The 23,312-nt window shown below is 36.8% G+C and overlaps 1 protein-coding gene across 3 annotated transcripts in view; it reads left to right on the top strand.

Annotated features, from left to right (window-relative positions):
- LOC135325121 (A disintegrin and metalloproteinase with thrombospondin motifs 19) overlaps positions 1-23,312 on the top strand; it is a 149,396-nt gene that overhangs the window by 80,800 nt on the left and 45,284 nt on the right. For all 3 annotated transcript variants that reach the window (XM_064502702.1, XM_064502701.1, XM_064502703.1), the window contains 5 exons: positions 7,694-7,834; positions 9,019-9,169; positions 16,172-16,273; positions 19,285-19,415; positions 20,704-20,873. In XM_064502702.1, coding sequence (XP_064358772.1) covers positions 7,694-7,834; positions 9,019-9,169; positions 16,172-16,273; positions 19,285-19,415; positions 20,704-20,873 — 695 coding nt within the window. The remainder of the gene's footprint in view (positions 1-7,693; positions 7,835-9,018; positions 9,170-16,171; positions 16,274-19,284; positions 19,416-20,703; positions 20,874-23,312) is intronic.

Raw genomic sequence — 23,312 nt, 5'->3', positions numbered from 1 at the left:
GCCTGACTCTCAAAGATGTTGAGCTTGAAGTATTTTGACTGATTTCCATGGTTACGAAGTTTTTTGTTCAAAATTAAATTATTGTTTGTCAGCTTAAATGTAAATGCAGGGACCTAACTTTGAGCAATATTAATTTGAAAAGCATGGTTGCAGTTTGCAAAGTTGAAATTATTTTCAAAATACATACAGAACAAATTATAAGAAAATAACCTTTGCATACACATATTTGTATCATTAACAGATTTACAGAGAAATGGATACACTCCTCTGCAGTTTGTGGATAGCTGCATATAACATAGACATACTTGTATACTATTTTTGGTATCATATTACTGGCTGTGGTAGTATTTGCTGCCTTGATAGTTCAAAAGTGTTCACTTTACAGGAAATTTCATCTATGAAGTGTACTACTTGCTTAATTTAGAAACTATCTTTTCTCGTTTACGCTCAACAAAGATACAATACTTCCACTTTTCTTTGTTATTTAGCTTGTTATTCTGATAAAAAGTAAGAAGAGATTTTCATTTTGCATATTGCGATACTTTTTTTTTTTTCCCCCAAACAAGATTTATGCTGGAATTGTCCAAAGAAATACTGCAATTCTTTCTATCAGGTTAAGAAAAGAATTAAGCTACAAAACAATTGTTCAAAACAATTTCTTTAAAAAATAATAATAATTAAAAAGCACAGTACGCTGAGCTACCTTTAAAGCCCTTCCCCCCCCCCTCTCTCTCTTTAATGTTTTACTTATTTTAATTAAGTAAAAGTATCTATTAGGAGTTTAAATGTCTTGCTGATATGCCTAATATTCCTCCAAAAATAGTAGATTGAAACCAGTGGCAAAAAATGGCGTTGTCCCCCAAAGAGCACTCAGTGTAGTGTTCTATCCCTGACCTTGCCTTAGTTCTGATAGTCAACCTGCATGTGTTAGCAGAGATGTTCTTCAAAAATCGATAGCCTCTGGTCTTTCTGCATGCCTACCACAGCAGGCATCTGTGCTCCAAAATCATGATGCCAATTTACATCTGCTGAAGATATTACTGCCTGAGCAGTGAGAGTTTGGTATATCACACCAAACTTCCCAATGGTCTGGAGGTTTTCCAACAAAACATATACATAAGTAGAGATGACAGAAGAGCATGCAGTTTACTCTGCACTTTGCATTCCCACTTGCCCTTTTTTCAGTTCAGTAGAAACAGGAAAATGTATGTGATTTTTCAAACCCATGAAAAACTAGCCATTTCAGGCCATGTTCTAAGAACAGTGGCTCAAGATAGATCTTATTTTCTCCAAACACCTTGCATCCACACCTAACAGAAAACAAGTGTGACTAGCCTCTTGCTGATAGCTAGACAGATGAAGAAAGAAATAGCTCAGGAAGAAATGAGGCTAGTCACTGTGAAGTAGTACTGTTTAGCAAACCTCACACTTTCAGGCACTGCACTGGCATTTTTTAGAAAGTTAACAAGATAATGCAATTTTATTACTTGAAATTTAGAAGATAGTCAAGTCTTCTATTAGCAAGATAACAAGTCTTCCATTTCTGCTGGACTGTAATTCTCCAGGATGGATCTATAGTTAATTTTCCTTAGAATAGCATATGTTAACTGGACAGTTAATAGCTGAACAACAGCCTACAGAAGGCGTTGCCTTGGTTGATGTGCTGATCATTTAAAATAACAGTGAAAAAGTTGACAAAAGATCATGTAAATAGCATCCATGTTTTTCATTAATAGGGAGATGAACATCTTTTTTGGCAATTCACTGAGTAGATGATAGCTCAAAGTTTTGTTTCCCTAATGACATATTTTTTTGAGTTTGAAGACATGTTGTATTTCCATGGTTTTTCTTGGCACAGAATTAAAGACATAAACCACAGACATAATTGTTTATCTTGACGTACTTCAGTTTGCAGGATATAGCCCTGGCATCTTATTTGCCGGTGGTGAATGCTTTCCCTACATCATATACTTGCTTTAAAAAAAATCCAGCAAGGGGCCATGTGTAGCTTCATGTTATGATGCTAAATAAAACTGTCACATCAAAGCTTTAAATTATTTATATACTCAAGTCACAGCACCATGACACCATGCTATGTCTGGATGCAGCTTGTTGAAGCGTGGTAATAGGAGGGTTGGAGTGAGAGAGAGGAAGGCAGCTGTTCAGCAAAAGTTACAGACTCAGCTGGACAGCAGCATGCTGTACAGAGTAACTTCTGTATATTAGTATATGTTTTGTATTAATCAGTGACTTTAAGACTGAAAATGTAATCTGAAGTTGTCAGCATCTTAGAGTCCCAGGAATGACCAACACTGATTGGCTAAATATATTTCTTGTTTTTTCTTTTCTTTTTCTCCCCCCCCCCTTTTTTTTTAATCAGGTAATTAATAAACTTGAGTTTTCCATGTCCAGCAGCATGTTCTTCCTTTAAAGACCAAGTTTTTCCAAAAGAAATTGCCTCCAGCATTTTTACCATCACAGCTTTTCTATAGCTAGCTTACTTGCCTTTCCTTGCACTTCAGCGTAAATAGTTCATTTACAAATAGAACCATGTATCTTATCCTATTTATGCAATAGTCTGTGAAACCCTCCTTGTATGTTTTAAAATACTTTAAAAAAAATGGGGGGGGAGTAAGAAACAATATTTCACTAAGAGGAATTAAAAAAAAATCCTATAGTCATGCATACTCTTTGTATTAACTAAATAAAATAGCATATATAAGCCTGCTCCTCGGCTGTTTGTTTACAACATCATCTTCTCTATAAGGATAACAGTATGGTAACACTTCAGATTTTTGTTGTAAATGTGCAATACAAGTGCTGACAAAGTATCCGTGCACTCCCTGTCTGTGGTAGCTGAAAGAGTGGTGTTATTTTCACTTACATCCTTGTGATGCACAAAATCTCAGATTAGAAAAATTGTTGGGAGTAATTACAGAATTGCTATGGGAGTAATTATAGAACCATAGCGCTATTAAATGTCAGATAAGTTGTCTCCTGCACAAAGGGTGAGTTTTTTCAATCATTCTCACTCTGTCATGAGATTAAACTGATACTGCTGTACTGGATCAGCAGTTTACACTCATCATCCCTCTGCTGCTTACATTTCTTTGGCTAAACTTTCATCTTTTAGGGTTTGAGAATGTATTTAGGATTGCTGAGTTTTCAAAAAAACTACCCTGGTTCCTTGAGTACCTGCTTTTATGCTTTTACTAAGCCATCCCTTCCTATTCTCCCTCTTTTCTAGTCTCTCTTGTGGTTAGTGACCTTGTAAAACTGAACAATAGCTTCTATTCTTTATTATCTTTTTAATTTAAATAATTTTCTTATTAACAGATAGCTGTGAAGAACTGTTTTAGGTCTATCTGAACTCTCCCAACTACTTTCTCCTAAATTACATTTTTGAATACCAGTCAGTCTTTGTGCCTGCATTACCTATTTGAGGTTTAATAGCATCATTATCCCTCACCCGCAATACCATGCATGTAAGTGAAATGCGATGATGATAATCAGGTCATCATCTGCTATTTGTAAACCAAAACGAAAATAAGGGAAAATTAAAAAATTTTCCAACTGAACGGTGTAGGGTCACTGACCAAATTTGATGCCGTGGATGTAGTATGTGTTTGAGAATTTTGCAGACCTGTAGTGCGAAGAAATATACAATAGCATTTTATAATGCAGACCTAATTCTTCCCAGAAGATCTGTGTGTAGCCTCCTTTACCTTATTTAAACATAGCATAGTGATTGAGGACCACTTGTCGAGACATAAGAGTTTTTATTTCTTAATACTCAGCTATAAACAAATGAAATCAAAGTGTGGTACTTAGTACATTTTCAGTATGTGGGTTGACACAGGAATGCGTTTTGTGCCTGCAAGAATATAAACTATTGCTTTGGTTGTAGGGAGAGATGCTGTCATCTATCTTGAATCCAGCTGTGCGTATACAGCTTTTCATATTTGCAGTGATAGAAGAGTGTAAAAGATTTACATTTTTCACTGAAAAATGGAACCAATATTTGTCTCCTACTTCCAGGGGTCTGAATTGTTAATTCTGAGTTGTAAGCACAAAGAAGCTAAGGGATTTTTCTTTTTACTGTTCCTAGTGCACATTAAACATCAACAAGGATCATCTTCGAAATCTAGTGTAGATTGTTCCAGCTTTCTGCATGATATCACCAAAAAAAAAAAAAAAAAAAAAAAAAAAAAAAAAAACACTGGCACAAGTTTGAGAGGTTTTATAAGATAAAAATATTTTTTCAGTTGACTTGACAACCATGTATAATGTTAGTGTAGTTTATTTGACCAAGGCTCTTTGTCAAAATACTTTTAAACTGAGATTATTAAAATACAGTTTGGTTGCAATGTGTGAGTTGAAATATTGCTAATATTTCAGTTAGAGAGTTTTTCCATAGGATGCTTCCTACTTTCATATCATATGTGGCATATATATTCTTTTAGCCAGGACGCATGGACTATTTTTATATCTCTGTGAAAATAATAATGCTTCTGCTCTTAAAGCAGCATTTGATTGATTTCCATGTAGATATGATGTATTTACTTGTTAAAGTACAGCACTGTCGTCCTTGTTAATTTTGTTTTTTCAGATGATTAAAAAGTTTATCCTCTTACCCCAGACTCCCTTGTCTTCCTCCCACATGCATATGTAGTTGTCTCACTCTTGCATAAGGTTGAGTGATCTCAAGAGTGGGAAAGAGGAGCTCCTGGATAGGAGGGGCAGTGTGCCCAAGGCTAGCATAGTAAATTCTGTAGGAAAAGGAGTGGTAAGATACAGAACGGCACCATACACAATTGCACAAAGTTTCTGAAATGCCTTTCTTTTTTTTGAAAGAATGCAGTTGTCCCTGTCATGTAGCTGGTACCTGAAGGAAGGTTAGAAAATATCATAACTTTAGAGATATACTACAGTATGAGCACAGAATATTTTTATATCCTTGATAGTTAATGAAGGAATAGATCTATGTGCTTACATTATTAATCTCTTGCTGGATAGAAAGGTAGCAATGACTGTTCAGCTTATATGTTGTATAATGTGGCATAGTGAAGGAAAGAGGAAGTCAAGACTACTGCACTTCTACTTTTATGTGGTTTGGTAATTGATATTAGGTCAGATAAAAGTATGCAGTGATTTCTATGCTATGGAAGAGATCAACATTGTGGAAAAGATTTTTGGGAGCTGTGCAAAGCAGGATCTGTTGCTATTTTGCATACTCCTCACATATTCTATTGTAAATTAAGAGTTGATATTAACATAATGAACTGTACTTCTCTTTTGAACCAACTGTTCATTCTGATAGTCAAAAGCTTTGATACTGCTCTTCAGTACTTGCTGAGTGCTTTGTTAAGTGTACTTAATCTGCAGACCGAAGCGTATTTAGGAATGAATCCTATTGAATTAGTGGAGACATCTTTGGGCTTCACTTGAATGTCAGAGCTGAGCAGGAGGTGTGTGACAAGGATATAGAAGTTGAAGCACTGGTATTAGATCTCATTATTATCACTGAAAGTCAATGTTGCTGATGTGTATACATGTTTTTAACACTTCCCACTGTAAAAGACTGTTGTCCTCAGAATTCATGTGCTTGTAGAACATACAGAATGCTTCTGTAACGTTAGATTAAGAAAAGTGTTACACTGATGTTTTTATGTAGTGGTGGCTAGTGGAATTTTTTGAAATCAATGAAGATATTGGTTCAGCTCAGCATGCAAATTTCTGGATGATTTTACAAACAAGTAGGTCACAGAGCCTTATTTTGAGAATTGTTCTTCAGAATGGGGGAGAGAGAATAATAACCAGAAATTGTCTATAATGTGTGATTTATGTTGTTTTGACTCCATATAAATGGAAGCTGTGAGTTCTATAATATATCAACAGGATATGATTTGTCAACTTGTTAATGTGTGCTCTGTATGCGTGCTCTTTGTTTCAAATCGTAATCATAAATGATATGTCATATATATCATGTATGATACTGATAAATGAGTTCTTTTACAGTAAGAAATTACAACTTGAAGAGCTGTAATCCAACTCCATTTCTTGTGCAGTCAGCAAACAAGTAAAGTGACATGAGATTTTCTGTGTGGTGGTCTTCTGGAAGAACTATACTATGTATATAACTGGAGCTACAGACGTAATAAAATTCTGTATATTAAACATTATGTATAAGAAAAGAAAATACATAAGAAATTATAAATAAGAAAAATATTTAAGGAAAGTGCAATGGCACTTTCTTGTGCATGTTCGTCCCATTCAGTTCCCAGCAGTTCAGGAAAAGAGAGAAGTTAAGATGACAGCAAAATGGATTACTTTACCTCGGTTATGCTGTGCACAATTAGCAAAATTATCTCATTCATGCAGAGGCAGCTGTTCCAGTGCTCCAGATTGCAGAGTGCACACATCATTGTAAGAGGCTGAACACTCTTAATAGCCGTGATAAAGCCCTAAAGGGGGTTTAAATTCCTTTCATTAGTAAACACAAGCTAATGCGGCTTGCAAAACTGGATGTAAAATTTGACCTAGTCCTTGCAGGGGGCTGTGATAGCGTGGAGAAAAGTGAGCTGATTTTTTCAGTGATGGGTGGCAAGTATTTTTTTGCCTTTTGGCCCTACAGTGTGGTGTGTAATGTAAAGAAGCACAATGTACTCTAGTTTCTCTACAGAAGTGGTGAACTTTTCCCATCTGTGCTGTCTCTTCTTTGACTGAAGGAATCAGCACAAGATACAGTGCTTCATTCAGTATAAAGTTTTGCTTTCTGCAGGGCAGGCTGGAGCTGCAAAATTCCAGCACCACTTTGGATACAAGGCTCTGGAAAGCGTCCCCCATACTCATTTATAAATCTTCAAAGACAGCTGAGAGTCTTTTATTTATTCTTCCTATGCCCGTCAAGCATGTATCCATGTAGCTGCTTTTGAAAACTTTAAAATGCCTTTTTCATTGAAATCGGCCTTCTTCCTCCGTGTTTGCCTATTGCCCAAGAGAGTGACAGTCAGTCTTCAGTTGAGTTAAAGCAGCAACCTCGAGCAGATTATTAGTAGAATTTTTCGCTGCAGTGCCATGTGTGAGAACTCACTGGGATGATATGGATGCCGAGTGTTTAAAGTCAAGATTCACTGAGTTGCTTCATCAGTGTTGTTTCTAACAGTCGACATTGAAAATGCAATTAAATGATTTTTTAGATATGATAACTATACATTAAACTAGTAAACAATTTAATCTCCTGTAAAATTGTAACAAACCATCTGCGTATGGCAATAAGACAGAATCACTGCCAAAATGCAGAATGATTCTATGATTTTATTACCTAAGTTTCCAGTGCCTTTTTGCCCGTTAGCAAGAGAAGCATAGTTCATTAAAACCACGGCAGTTGTGTGAGTTTGAATATTCAGAAATTGTCTCAAATTATCTATTAGACAGCTGATTGGAAGTTAATATTTCTCATCAAATGGATGAGGCTTCAGTTTCACTTTTCAGATGGTAGACCTAGAACTGTCTTTTGGGCAAGATACCATGTACTTTTTTGAAAGGTATTATGGAAGAAAATCAAAAGAAATTTCATGCATGTACTATACATGATTTTCTCTTAGCTACTTGCAAGAATTGTGACTTACAAGCATTCTGAAAACATTTTGTTATATCGTTGTGTTTTATTTTTAATAACTTCAAAATTCAGCATGGGAATAAATCACGACAATGACCACCCATCCTGTGCAGATGGTCTGCATATCATGTCTGGAGAATGGATTAAAGGACAGAACCTTGGTGATGTTTCCTGGTCCCGGTGCAGCAGGGAAGATCTGGAGAGATTTCTGAGGTATTTCATTCAAGAAAAAGAACTCCTACCATTTGCCTTTTACAAGTAGTTACAGAAAGTATCCTGCAATTACAATTTTTTATCACTTCCATGGGAGATTAAATGGGAAATCATGTTTATATAGTCCACCAAAATAATTTAAAGCATAATGAGCTAGATAATATTTGAAAGGTTGCTTAAAATTAAGCTCTCAAATTTCAGCATTTATTTCTATTTTTATAATATTTTCATATGCTAATATATAGTTATGTATGAAATATTTAAATGTGTTTTAAAATATATTGTTATACAATCCAACATTTTTTGAATATATATTGTAAATGACCTATGAACATTATACAGATCCTGTCTGGTTTGTCTTTCAATGTCAAGCCATACAGCATAATTGTGTTATGTTAATTCTTTTAATAGAAATCTACTGTAAAGTATTATAGAATAGTGTACCTAGAAATCAAACTTTTTTGCTCTGTTCCTCTAAATAGGAATTATTTCACAATGCATAAGTTTATGAAATTAATGAATATACCTGTTCACAATTTATTTGCCACAATTAGAAATCCTCAAACAGTCTGCTTTATGACACTGGAATAGTTAATATAAATCAGACGTGTCAGTTCAGAACTCAGAATTCCCTGATTTGGTACATAAGACAGGTTTAATTATTTTCAAGTTCTTCAGCTTTTGAGAAAAGTTAAATTTCTGACAACCAACTCAAAAATGGATGTATTTTTAAATATATACATATAATTTAAAGTGATTAAGGCCGTGGTAGATGTGGAAAGCAAGCTATACAACTGCTTGTGCATTAGAAATGGTCTACTTTTTAAACAACTGTTTAAATCTTAATCCAAACCGTAATCAGATAAGTCAAATTTACACTAAAGTATTTTCCAGAATTTTCCTGAAATTCCTATTACTGCTGATAATTTACATGGTGTTTTTGTAAATGTGGAACATGAGGACACACCATTAAATTCTATCAAGAAAGCAGACTTCTTAATTTATATGAAGTCGTTTCTTTGAATGACAGCACAATGCTGACTAATAATAATAAAAAAAAACCTTAGGATTTGTTTCCCCCCCACCCCCCGCTTTTTTTTTAAATGTCAAATGCATGCTTTATGTCAGCGTGATAGTCAGACTCTTTAGGTTTGCTCAGCGTATGAATCTCTGCGTATTGCCAGGTCAAAGGCCAGTAACTGTCTGCTGCAGACGAATCCTCAGAGCCTCAATTCTGTGATTATTCCCTCCAAGCTGCCGGGGATGACGTACACTGCAGACGAACAGTGTCAGATTCTTTTTGGGCCAACTGCTTCCTTTTGCCAAGAAATGCAGGTAAGGATGGGCATATACTTCAGAAAACATACCTACTAACTCCTTTCTCAGTGAGAGGATTTTTCTGTGCATGTGTTTGAGAGAGAAAGGACATAGCACCTTTGCAGCTAGGAGTTTACGCTGCCCTGTCCAAAGTTACTGTGAACATTTTTCATTTACTTGTCTTGTAAGCCCTGCTCTGGATTTCCCAAAAACACTGCATCGTACTATACGGTATCATATCACTGATATGTTCCTTGTAGTTTAGAAAACATCGTCATGTGAAGTCACCTCAATGTAAAGAACTGAATATTTGCGATTTATTCTGCTGGGGCCTGATTCCATCTGTTGGTTCTGCTTCCCTACGTCTTGGGTATCGAACCTCTGTGTCTAAAGCTCAGGGTGCTGTGCTCGCGCCAGTTCTGAGGGAGAGTAGCGCTATTAGCCCGGCGCTCAGTCCAGGCAGATCCACCCTGCATCACAGCAGACCCCCTGCAAGCCCAGGCACAGCCTTGCAGTGCCACGGCAATGGGAGTTTGAGCATCCAAGCAAGTTTGCTCAGACCCCTTCACACCACTGCACTAGACGGTATCTATATGTTAATCTGAAAGAGACAGATTAACAAAATCGAGGTGCTCTGCATCATTTTATGGTTTAATGCTAGTAGGCTTCCCACTGAAGAAGCGTTTTAAGAATGGTTTTAATAGAGAAAAATCGTCCTTTCTTAACATAAACAGGACAGGTACTAAACAGGTAGGGTGTCCTTGAGAAGGCAACCAAGACAAGAGGAGGATATGATAAAGGTGTAAAGACTGAGAGTGTGCAGAGGGTGGCTAGATGGAATGGGGGTATGGAGGAACTGTGACGTGAAATGTCAGCAGAGTCATGCAGAGAGCCTGGAAGGGCCAGGAGTATTTAAAAGGAAAGAATAGTTTTTCTCCCTTCTTTACTTCTTTCATGCTCTTCGTCTTTTCTGCTTGGAAATCATACTTTTTCTTTAGCCTGTTTCAGTGAGGAATAGTCTCTATCCTAAAGTTTCTGAAAGGAAACATTGCACTAAATCTATAATTACCATACGCTGAGACTGGCTTACCTGAAAAAAAGAGCCTTAGGTTTCTGATTATCATTCTAACTATCTTCTTTAATTAAAACATTTTCATTCTGAATGACTGGCAATAGAACTCATTTCTGATGATTCTGCACAGGTTCTTAATTACTTCCAAGCATACTTCTGCATAAATTACAATCTACTACTTGATTTTCAGTACTGTGTTTTATATTACAAGGTGTGATTTTGGTTTCTCATTCTCTAGAAACCTATCTTAAACAAGAAAATGTACAGAGTTAGCCCTCTATTTCTTCTAGGTCCCAGTCATCTTTAGTAGGTAAAAGATTTTTAAGGCTAATGCTGTTGCATAATACCTTTATATGTTTTTCATTTCCCTGGGTGCATATTCTCCTTTAATATCTGTGGTTCTTAGTTTTAATTCAGCCATACCAATTCAGATACCTAACTGGTCCCATGCATGTTAACTATCATTCACAGACGCCTTTACCATTTTTCTCTCAGAAATGTGACTCTAAGGTTTCTTTAGTTATCATTACTATTTTAGAAATGTTAGGAAGTTAAATCAGTGTATTAGCCTGATAGCATTTCAGCTGTTTGTGCAGAGTACTTACCCTCTGGGTCTTGGTATCTAAGTGTCCGTTTCTAATCATTATCTTCAATAATTTTCTCCTCCTCTAGCATTTTTGTGTGAGAGTGCACACTTTAGCTAAACCAGTTATGGTCATCCTAATTCTCCACTTGTTAGATCATCATTGTATATTAAAATACTTTTTAATGATAGGATCATTCCATTTTTGGAATGTTCCCTGAAAAAACTTTCTAACACTTTCTGTCTTTTGGTCTGCCAGTAATTGGCTGTTTATTGGGATTACAGTTGTCTTAGAGAAACCAGGAAAGTGAAGAGAGAGAAACATACATGAAGGTTCTTTTAAACTTAAATACAGTTTATAGCCAAGATTTTCTTGGATGCATTCTACCTGGTTAACAGTACACGCACCTTGGTGTGGCTATGTAAAAGATAAATTATGAACTATATCAGAGTCTCTTTTTTGAATATGAGATCATTTGATGACCAGACTTTCATGCAGTCCTTAACATTAAGCAAGTATATTTTATGTGTAACAACTATTTGGCCAAGAGAACAATTGAGTGATGATGAAAATTAATTTTCTTAATGATCTAGAAATGTTCTTCTAAAAATGTTGGTTCTACAACCACCAGAGCATTTCTGCTGAGATTTAATTTTCTATAAAAGTTATTGAACAGCACTTTATGGCAACCTCTCAGAGACTTTACAAGTGCCCATGATTCTTCCTTGCTGTCAGGAATTCCTTTTTATGATTTAATGGCTAAAGCAAAGGACTAAAAGGACCTAATCCCATATTTTCCCAAGTGTGCACCCCACTCTTCTTTCGTGAATGGTATCTCGACTTTATTTCAAAGACTTTGTATTCATATCCTAAGTGAAATTTATAGACCCCGAGAAAAAAAGTGCGAGTGTACCTCCGGGTGCAAGATTTATACTGTGTCACTGTGCTTACCTTGTAAGGGAGCCAAGTTTGCTTTTATGCCCATGATGTCTCAGACAAGAATCAATTAGACCCTAACATTGTTTCACGTAACAGATAGCGAGATCATGGCCAAGAAGTAGTACTTGGTGATTAAATGAGATTGTAGAACTTGCCAAGGGAATATAATTGTTGAACTATTAAATGCTGGCTTTTAAGATTAAAGTCCAGGATGTGAATGCTATCTGGTCAGTTCCACTAAAACAATTCCTGTCATAACACAGCTGTGATCCTTGCAGAGAAGTAGGAGACTGGTTATATTTCATCATGATTTTTAAGGCATTTCAGGGAAAGATCACAATGAAAAGAACAAAAGTCATGGAAATAGTATAGCCACGGTGAAATATCCATCCTCATCTCCACCACTGGACTTTAAACAATCTTGACTTTGCACTAATCTAGTTCTGACCTGCCTTTTTTTTGCTCTCAACTGACACCTTCTTTCCAGATGCTTATATGATTGGAATAGCATCCCTATTGCGCACACAAATTTCCCTCATGCTTTTAATTCAAAAAAGCTCCTGAAAAACTAGAATGACCTCTGTTATTTCTGCATTGCACTCTGACTGTCATGTGATATTTTACTAGCTTTTGCTTTTAAATACTTGTGATAAACTCATTCTTTCAAAACAAATATTTTGCATGTGTTTGGAAACATTTTGTTTCCCAGTGTACACACAATGAAATATTTTACAGGTTGTGAGTAGTCTGATATCATCAGTATAACTTTATCACCTCCAATAATTTTTATTTCCCCTGGCTAGTCTAAATAATTAACCACTCTTGTACTGTGCTTAGGACAGATGCGTAGTAAACTTTATGAACATTAACTTAACTATCCAGATTCTGGGTGAATGAAACTTTGTCCCCTGAAGGAGTAAATTTCTGTTTTAGAAGTTAGTGTTCTGATTTTGGAGTGACTGTAATATTGATACTGGCCTCCAGATTTCTATTAGTTTTCACTTCAGTCCTAACTTAATTTACAGTGTTAAGGATTTTTACTGAAGATGCTGAGATGCTCATCGTGGTTTGTCCCCAACCACGTGCAGAAATCCCCAAATGTCAAAAGTTAAACGGTAGCAGTAATCTCTAGATCCATTATTTCTGCAGCAGAAGCACAATCTGAAAAATGATTAAGGAGTCTCTTTGGGTTTTGAATGAAATGCAAAGACCAGAAAAAAATATAGGTCGTCCTCCAATTTTAGTAATTCCACTTGTTAGGTTTGGGGAATCTCAAGGTCTAGAATGAAATGTTATAGTCCTGGATTCTTATTTCTAAAAGTTAGTGAAGGGGAAGTGAGCTCAAAGATGTGTCTAACTGGGGGGAGTTAGGTTCATCATTCATAAAGAGGTGGTGTAGAAGTATTTGCAGAAACATGCAGATGCATAGAAAGCACTTCAACAAGTTGAGCATCTTGATTTGATTGACTTTACACAGCTCAAGTGGCTCTGTGTGTTTAGGCACCCAAATCCTTGTACATCTGGCTTCATGTCTTCTTAAGAAAGATTAGAAGAATTCTTTCTGGATTTGTAAGGACCTGTAGGTTTGGTGTCAGCTGTTCTTCAATCCCGTGCAAGTGCAGTTGAGCACAAGGTGAAAGTGTTTAAAAAAAACAAAAAACCCACAAAACACTAAAACATGCTTTAAAATGTGGTGACATAAAGGATGTCTTTTCCTCAAATGTAATCATTGAAGAATGAAGATTCAGGTATATAAATGAATTTCATTTGAATTACAAAAATTAAATTAACATGTGTCTTTGTTTCAATGAGGTTGAGTTGCACCAACAGTATATTCTGTCATTTCGCAGTTGGCACTGAAGCACTTTGTCACGGTACAGCGTTGCATAGTCTGTCACATCTGCATAGTCTTCTGAAACTATCCCAGAAGTCTTGTTCCTAACTTTTGGTTCTTGACTCTGAAGCTGTATCTTAAAATACATGATTAAAAACAATTTTAGAAACATAAATTCTGTTTCTTCTCTGAATTCTTCCGAATGAGAATAAAAATTATAGTTCAGTATTGAAAAATGTTTGCTAAAACATTTATATATTTCCATATATTTATATATATATATATTTATATGTATAAATATATATATATTTATATATAAAAAAGTATATCCCAGCCATAGGATAGATATTCTGTAACTTTATTTTAGAATTTGTATGGGCTAACCCTTGTCTTCTCAGTTCAGCCTCTTCAGAAGCGTAACACTGTTACAGGATGAATTAGAAATCTTGTTTCCCTCCACAATCTTTAATTTTTTTTATTTTTTTTTTTTAAGCTGATACTACAGAAAATTTTACTTACAAGACTCCCACTGGAACTGTCCTGTTCCCTGATTCAGACACAATCTTTTATTGAATTATTTTATTTCCTGTACGGTGGATTTTTTTTTTCAAGGTAGCGTAAGATTTATCACACAGTTCTCATGCATAATATAAGGGACCAGAGACTCTTACTAGGTTTACTGACATAACAAATCATTTCAGTCAGAAAGAGCACGTCTTCTGGCCGCCCTGGGTTCTGAAAACCTACTGATCTTTACCCTTCGTCCTCCCTCCTTGGGATCCTTCTTGTCCCTGTTTGGGGGTTACCGCATACATTTGAGGGAATCACGATGCATATGCAATAACATGCAGGCCACGACCCAGCCCCACATGGCCCCGTTCACTTCCATCTGGTTTCCAGGTAAGGGGAGCAAAGCAGGGAGGGCAGCAAAGTCGTGATTCTCAACTTGAGAGCAAGAGGGCTTTTTAGAGGGAACTGGGGAAAGCTGCCAAGGGAATTTAGGGAAATACATGAACCAACCTACTTCAAGGCTATGCTTTCTTTTGAAGTAGACAAAACTATCTTGTTCTGATGCTTAGGATGGACAAAATGGGCAGCTTTTCTTTCCATCTCCACTGTGGACTAGCACCCCTCTTATCTACCCTCTTTCTCTTCCTTCTCCCAACAAAAATATTCCAACCTGATTTGTCATCTTACTTTGCATCTTCTTTGTGGGTATCAGGTTTCATTAATTTTTGAGCTGTTTCAAGAGAAATGAGGAGTATATCTTTGGAAGAGCATCAGGTAGCAGCAGTCGTTGGGTGGTATGAAGAAGGGGCGTTTGGAAGTCCTAAAGAAGCCTCATTGTTCCTAGAAAAAAGTTTTCTGGATTGCGCAAGATAACACAAGTGTTAGGAAAACCACTCTAATTTATGAAACTTCCATCTGTTGTGTCTGTTTTTTCTGGGAATAATTGTATGCTTGTTGTGTGTCAAGTACAAAGGTAGAATTAAAACTGAGTTTTAACAGCTGTGAGGTGAACATCTGACTGACTAGGCTGGATGTTCAATGTGAAAAAACTTTTAGTTTGCTTTCTGAAGTATCTTTCTTGTTTGTTCATTCTCATCTGTGAGTCCATCCTGGCACTTCTGTGTTCTTTTTCAGTTTAAGTAACCTTTAGAAGAGCCAATTGAAATTTATTGCCCAAAGAGTTCAGGGAGCATTTGGGAGGGACTGCAAATTGCTAACTTCACTGCTGTGCACATCCTGTGGGAGCAGTTGGGAGTCCGTGCACTAATGCTTATGAAGCATCAGTTTCCATTCTAGCTTTTTTGTTGTTGTTGTTTTACTTCAAATGCAGCCTGTTGCCCTGTTCCTGTGTCCTCTGTCTGTTTCTTCCAAATCTCTAGAGAACGTAATTCTATGTAGCTGCACAAAGAATTGTTAGTCTCTGCACATATAAGTGCACTCATCTTAAAACCTTGCTTTTTCTTCCTAGTGACAGTGCTGGTTTTCTCCTTTTCGTATAAAATGAATGAGCAATAAATAAAAGTGGTAAAAATATGATGACTTTTTTAAAATTAATTCCCAGAAAACTCCAAGCATTGTTTAAAAAGAGGTATGTTCCCTGCACCTGCCTACTTTTGCCATGGTGCTAAGGAACTCGTGTTCTGTTCCCAGCACACGGATCAGGCCCCTGACTTGTGTGCTAATAACCAGAAGCAGAATCCACATCTCAGCCTTGGCTGTGTCGCACCTCCTCTGGTCTCGGGAAGGTGCGTCTGTGCAGTGGCAGCTTCACAACGTGGGGCAAAATCGTTGCAATGTGCTTTCTCAGAGCTGAAGTACGCAAGGACAGTGACCCTGAGGGTGAGACTTCTGGAGTTCTTCCCCTCTCTATCAACGCACCAGCATGACTTCTTCCATGTGTCTGTGATCAGTGAAAGTCTAAGCAGGATTTGCCCATTGTGACTTGTGCATGTTTAACCTGTCTTTAAACATACTTCAGTACGGTCAAGCTGGTAACTTCATGGCAAAATTAGCGAATTACATGCAGAAAGTCAGTTTGCATAAGACTGATTTTATTCTTAGCAGTATGTGTGTTTTTTCAGCATGTCATTTGCACTGGCTTGTGGTGTAAAGTGGAAAGTGAGAAAGAATGCAAAACTAAACTGGATCCCCCAATGGATGGGACAGACTGTGACACCGGAAAGGTAAGTTACTGGTTTTCCTAAAGTGGAAGTGCTAAAGCAATATAGATTACACTGAACATATATATTTTAGAAAAAAAGCTGAATAGGTCTTTGCACTTGTTTTAAGTTATTGCTTACTTTGATTATCATTAAAATAACACAGTTTGTGTGTGTGTGTACATATGTGTGTGTGTGTGTACATATGTGTGTGTGTGTGAGATACGAAAAAGAGTACATTTCCCTACAAACACTGAAATTTGTCTAAGTTAGCAAAAGCCACAGATGTTTTAGTGCTTACACTGTTTTATTTCAAACTCGTTCAGTTTTTGGTACTATTTTATGAATGGAATGTTGTTGTTGCACTGCTTATTGTAAACAGAAATGTAAGTTTTCAAAGATATAAAGATCTCTGCTATGATTTCAGATATAGTAGAAATAGTCTAGTGGAAAAAATCAACATAGATTTGTGATGCAACTTTTTAGGATAAACCATGTTAAAGATATACTATATATACAGTATCAGCACACCTAAAAGAGTGATAAACATCCTTAAAAATACACCCTCCAAGAAACTGAATGGTCGCCTGAAGTTAGACTTATGTTAAATGTCCTTTAACAGCTTTCATGTTTGAATAATCCCTGCCATGTGTGTATATAATTGTAAGTGAAGGTAAATTAACTCAAATAAAAGAGACAACAGAGGTGGAACATGCTTGAGATTTTCATGATATTATGCTGACAGCAGTTTCTCATAGGAATAATTTTCTCGGTGAATCATGCTACATTCACCAAGGACTGTCTTCATCTGCTAAAAAAGCAAACAAATCTGCAAATAGAATAAAATGAATTGTTCAAGTAGTATAATTTTATAAACCCAAAGAAAAATAAGCTTTGTTCATTCTCATGTCTCTAAGACAATGACATTTACTGCAATCTTATGATTCTGATAAATGCATGTGGCTGTTTTACTGTCTGTTGTTCGAGGTTGCCCTCTTTACTGTGAGCCTGGAGTGCCTGTGGTAGGGAATAGGAAGCAGCACCTCTTGCTAAGACCACCGAGAATTTTCCATTGTAAAACCATAGCCATCTTCAACTATGTATCCAAATTCGTGTGTATTTTACACATAAATGTCTGTGCCTCATTAATTCACTTGCAAAATGTGATAATAGCAACTCATTGTGGAGGACTCATTCTTAAGAGTTATGTTGATGCTTGTGAGGGCATAATGATATGGTAGGGATGTGGCTCCTGGAAGGTCCATGAGGAAGGTAACACTGTTTTCTCGTTGTAGAGCTTAGCTAGCATGCAGTAAATAATGCAGGAGGCTCACACTGAGCAATGAGGGTAAGAAGTATTGATTGTAATGACCAGTGCTCGCTGAACTTTGTGCCAGGCTACAGAGATACATTATGTATACTGTCTAGCAGTCAGAAACTAAGCAGACATCACTGAAGCATCTCAGTGGATTAGGAAGGACTCTTCTTATTTACTTTGTCTGTCCAAGATGAGCTTTGGATTTCACAAGTCACTTGCTTTGTTTTGCTTTAGATTGCAGAGACACAGGGTATTGTTGCCTTTTGTTCCACTCTTAGGATCTTTAAGGAGTGATGGAAATTTCTTTTGCTCAGCCCATTCCAGCTTAGTTGTTTTGTAAGTCAAGGACTTATAAGCAACCCTCAGCCTCTATGTCCTCTCCCTGGAAAAAAAACATTCTATGCACTGTGTCTGTAGGAATATCTTTATATAAATATGAGCATTTTCAGTCCGAAACATCCAAAAGCATTACAAAATCTGTAGTTGGTGATTGCATATCCAATATAATAATGCAGCTGTCTGATATGAAGGCTTTTCAAAGGTGGTATAATTATGCCATCATTGCAATGCAATAATTTAAGGCAGAAAATGAAGATTGATTAGTGAAGACCAGTTTGAAACTACAGGTGGAATTTAAGATCACCAGGCAAGAACTTGGCACAGACACTGTAAATAGCAGAAGTGTATTGTAAGAAGTTACAAAGGTCTTGATTGACTGCATTATTGGCATGGTTTGGTTTGCTTGAAATATGAGTCTTCAGGCACTTTACCCATTAATAACAGTAATTCAAAAAATTCAGAGTACAAAGAGGAATGTGTTCAATTCCTGATGTCAATGAAATTAATTGTCCATTGTCTTTTTGTAGCCTTATTGCTTTTCAATTGTTAAAATTTCATAATACATGGGAGAGCTTTTCAGTTGCTGTAAGTCGATAAAGTACTACTATTCTACAGAATTATGATGATATGTACCAAATTACAGAACGTAACAATTTTAATTGGATAATCTTTACATGAGGAATTAGCAGTAGTTTCTTCAGCAAATGATATATACATAAATGGTTATAGAGCTGATAATTGGCCTTTTTTAAATAAATGCCAGCACTTCTATTGACTTTCTCAAGACCAGCTTACTTGGGCTTCCATCCTCTACTTTTTGAATACAAATCGTTTTCTCTATAACTTGTAACATAACTTTATATTGTAAGAGTGGTCACAATATATGTGGATAATCCTTGGCCAGTGTAGTTCTGACTGGCTATGTCTACACCAGTAAACCAAACAAGCCCAGGGAACAGCCCTGAACACTGTGTTGTGATCATCTGTACAGGTCAGTCAGTGATTGATCCCCATGACGGGTTTGGGCTGGACCCAAAGGCACTCTCCTAGGCAGTGCCCAGCTTCAAATGAAGGGGATAGTCTGGTCTAGGGACCATTAGCATCAGGCTGTTCCAGTACCTACCCTGTGCTGGGAATGAACTTGAGCTTGTGGACAAAATTGCACCTATTACATGGCCGCAGAGCCAGAGAAGGGTCTCTGGCTATTATATTTAGTAGTCCAGAAAAATTAACTCCTGGGATCAATAGGGACACCATTTCCTGACTCAAATGAGGACTCAACAAAATGTTTATGTGGGGCTTGCCGTGTCCTTGTAGAGCAGTGAACTGTTTGGTATGTGTCTTGATTTATTTACCTAAGAGCTGAATTTTGACCTAGTGGTGTAAGGCTGGCGAGTGTATCAATCGGACCTCTTTTGCGGAGCACATGGAGGGGGAGTGGAGCGCGTGGAGCACTTGCAGCCGAACTTGCAACACTGGAGTCAGCAGTCGACAGCGCAAATGCCCTGGGTAAAAACAAGTTCAGGTTTCCATTGCTGTTCATCCATGTTTCTGAATAGAATCTGATTCTTACAAGTACAGAAACCTGCTGAGAAACCGTTGCCGTTTGCGTAAGCAATTCATTTTTTTATGAATACTGAAAAGCTCAGTAGGAGAAGAGTTATTTAGGGTTGGGAACTTCTGTTTTTCTACAAATGGGTCATATAAGCTTTACCCAACCAAGTAAGAGTCATGAGCTTTTGATATACATGTAAATGGGTGATGAGAGCAGAACATGCAATTTCTAGGAAATTATCTGTTCCATAATGATTTTTCTTTATTGCATGGAAACACTAATTTTCCTCATTTCTACTGTTCTCAAAAGCTTAGATAACATTAATGGGAGTATATCACCTCTGTTTCACACTTTACCCAAAGAAGAAAAACACTTAGCTTTTCTTGGCTTGGAGAGGGTCCGGAATATAATTCTTATCTTTCAGTTTTTTCCTGGAAAAAAAAGTCTTATTTCTCCTTTGGACAGTCAAGGGATTAGAACTTTTTAAAAGAGATCTTTCTAACAGTTCTGTAGGCATTTAGGTGTAGAATATCTGGAAACAAAATTTATTAAACACTTATCTTGTGAAAATGAAAATCCTATGCCATTGAGGGTAAAGGGAGTTCTTACCACTGACTTGCATTGACCCCATATTTCACTGTAGGGATCCAGTAGTTAGGTAGAGGATATTTTCCTCTTAATTACTCAGTACCACATTTCTCTTTCATAGGTCACTAACACACAGAGAAAAGAAGGAAAAATAGGAAGAGAAATGGGAATACAGTAGAATAAGATGGTTTTGGAAAATAATAGAATAAAATGGGGAAAATGAAAAAAGATGAAAGAATATAACAGATTTGGGGTAAAACAAACAGAAAAAGAAAGGCAGAGGCAATAAAAGAAAAAATTTTGTAAAGAAATTTGAGGAAAACATGGATATAGCTATACAAAAGCAACATACTCTAACAGAAAAATCTCTTCCAAATATGCAGAATGCTTTCTCCTGCTAATCCTAGTGCTGCTTTGGAGCCAAGTGTACGTTTTAGCATCTATGGCTCTTCACATGTAATGTAACTGGTCCAAACAGAAGGCAAACATTTTGTTTTGTGAATTTGATTTTGTTGTGGGTGATGTCTTCATATTACATTTCAACAAAAATTTTGTTATTTAAACTGACTTTGTATATAGAACAAATAAACTATTCTGTAAGTTTGACAAAATGTGGCCAACAAACAAGCATGGTATTTTTGCTGTCTTTTCTAGTCCAGGCCTTGAAGTAGAGTGTCACGGTCCCACAGTACAGTACAGGATATGTGAAAACCCTTCTTGTCCTGCTGGCATGCCTGCCTTCAGGGACTGGCAGTGCCAGGCTTTCAGTGTCAGATCTTCCTATCAGAAGCACGTGCAGCAGTGGCAGGCTGTCATTGATGATGGTGAGTCATTTCCCACGTTGTTATCTGCTAATATATCTTATAGCTAGCTCATATTGCCATTGATTAAGAAATACATGGTAAAAACTTGAAAGAAAAAAAAAGAAAATTTTAAGACCAAGATTTTTAGTAAGCTATTTTTATTTCATTGCTGAAGTCTGGTGGTATTTTCACATGTTACGGAATTTATTGTCTCATATTACTATTGAATTTATCTTTCTTGATAGGTAATGACTACATTTGAACTAAAATTTGACATCAGTTTGGTCTTACATAAACCAAAAACTAGTATGAGGTCACTCATGAATACAGGTTTCTAGAGGAACGCTACATATTTAAGCATACGTGTATTTATTACACTTCTACCTGCAAAGCCAGAAAGACAATATGGATATTGTAGTGGTCATTTATTTTTGAAGAAGGAGAAAAGCACTTTGGGTTTAACAGTTGGATATTTCAGATACCCATCATTGGCTTTTGGCAAAAATCCACGTGTACTGCACGTCTTGCAGTTAGGTCAGTTTTCTGTAAATCCAGACAGCTACTGCAAGCAAAGTCTTGGCATTTTAGTGTAATGGTCTTGCTTAGTTACTGTGCCTTTAACACTGTGCTCAAGTAAAAGAATAGTAGTATCAAACATTTATGTTACCTACAAAGATAAAGCTGGCATGAAATATCGGCATCTAAAAACCAAAACATTCTTTTCAAGTTCATGCTAGGCATATGAACAATAGCTGCCTTTCAAATTAATTTTCTCTGAATTATGATACTATATTTTATTCAAGAATCCAACAGAAAGACTTAAGTTATGAGAGCAGTTAGAGAAAAATTAGCAACTGGTGATAAAGAAATGCCTGGAATGACTTTGGAGTACTATAAGTATCTGTTATCACATTTTAAGGTGCGAGATTGTTGTAGTTTATTATTGCCATTTATATTTCCTGCATGAAAGAAATTATCAGCAACCATCCTGAAGCATAAATTTTAAGAGAACTGTTTGTTTTGCTGAGTCCTGGAAGATGTGAATGTATTATCACAAACCTATTCTAATATGCCTAGCTAAAAAGGGATATTTTCTGTATTAAGCTTATTCTCAAAGTGCCCAAGTAAAAACTTGTCAGCCTGTTTTCTCTTGGCTTGTATGTTAGCTGGCCTTCAGAGGAAGGAGAACTCTCTCCAGATATTTTATAGGTGTGTACCTAGTGAATCAGTTTAGTTTTGTTTTACTAACTTGTGATCTAGCACAAGATGCATGATTTGTATCCTGAATGATCAAAAGCATTCAGCCTGGCTTTGAATACTTCAGTCATCTACCAAAAAATCTCTGGCATGCTCCAGTCCCAGAGCATGGATGTGTGGATGGTTGATTTAATCTAATTTTGTTCAGAGAGATCTTGTTGTCTTGAGGAATACCTCAGGAGATACAAAACTGGACGCCAGCTAAAGAGTTCCAGTATTACAGAAAGACATTGATCCTAAGTCTTTCGTTATTTGCACTCTTAACCTTTACTAGATCCTAATGCAGCATGTCCAAAATGCCCGTATTTAAGTGAGGTCTCCTATAGCCTGTTACTGCCAAGCCTGAGGGCTGCAGTTGTGTCTGTAGTTACCACTTTGCATGGCATGCTTCATAATACAGAACTGATATTTGGAAAATTAGCATATGATCAAATACTGATAATACCTCATGTTTGGGGTGACCTAAATAGGATTAGACTCTTTGGGAAGACTCATCAATGACATGTTTTGCTTGACTTGATAACTTGGGGTTTTGTCTGTTTGAGTTCAGTCTCCTTAAAACAATGTTGAGGTTCAAAGTCTTGATAAGGCATTCCTTTAAAAAATGCTGATACGTGCTATTCTTGAGGTACTAGGTGATTTTGCAATTACTATTTAAGCAGTATAACAGGGGTGTAGAGGGCACAAACTCAGGCAGAGCCTCACACTTTTCAACTGGAGATGGCTTGTGTCTGACAGGCTTCACATGTTGGCAGAGGAGATGACATCTGTTTGCACTTGTCCCCTAGAGATGCCTAGAGGCTGTGTCAATTTTAGCAAATTAAATGTGCACAGGCCAGTCTCTCGTGCTTGAGTCAGCTGGCACAGAAGGCCTGTGTCCATACTTTTCAGCTCTTTTACGCTCTGAAAATGGGTGGTGACGTCCAAACCTCTTTTTGGAAATGGTCCTTTGCAGGTGACGATTTCTAGACGCAGCTAGTGCTAGTTGGCGCAGGCCAAAAATGTGCCATAGACTGTTCCACCATTAAACTGTATAGGCAGTAGAGTTCCAGGCCCCTTGAATGTATCCTGGAACTGTTTAATTTACTAATAAAATACACTCCAGGAATCTATCTAGAAGTCAGTATGAAGTCAGAATGGCATAGATTGTGTCCCAGAGAAATCAGTTTTAAGTTCAGAATTGCCATTATGCTGTCAAAATCT

Source organism: Dromaius novaehollandiae, chromosome Z (genome assembly GCF_036370855.1).
Source record: "Dromaius novaehollandiae isolate bDroNov1 chromosome Z, bDroNov1.hap1, whole genome shotgun sequence".
Lineage (NCBI taxonomy): Eukaryota > Metazoa > Chordata > Aves > Casuariiformes > Dromaiidae > Dromaius > Dromaius novaehollandiae.
Note: the sequence above shows the minus strand (reverse complement) of the source record. Positions and strands in the feature narration are given on the sequence as shown.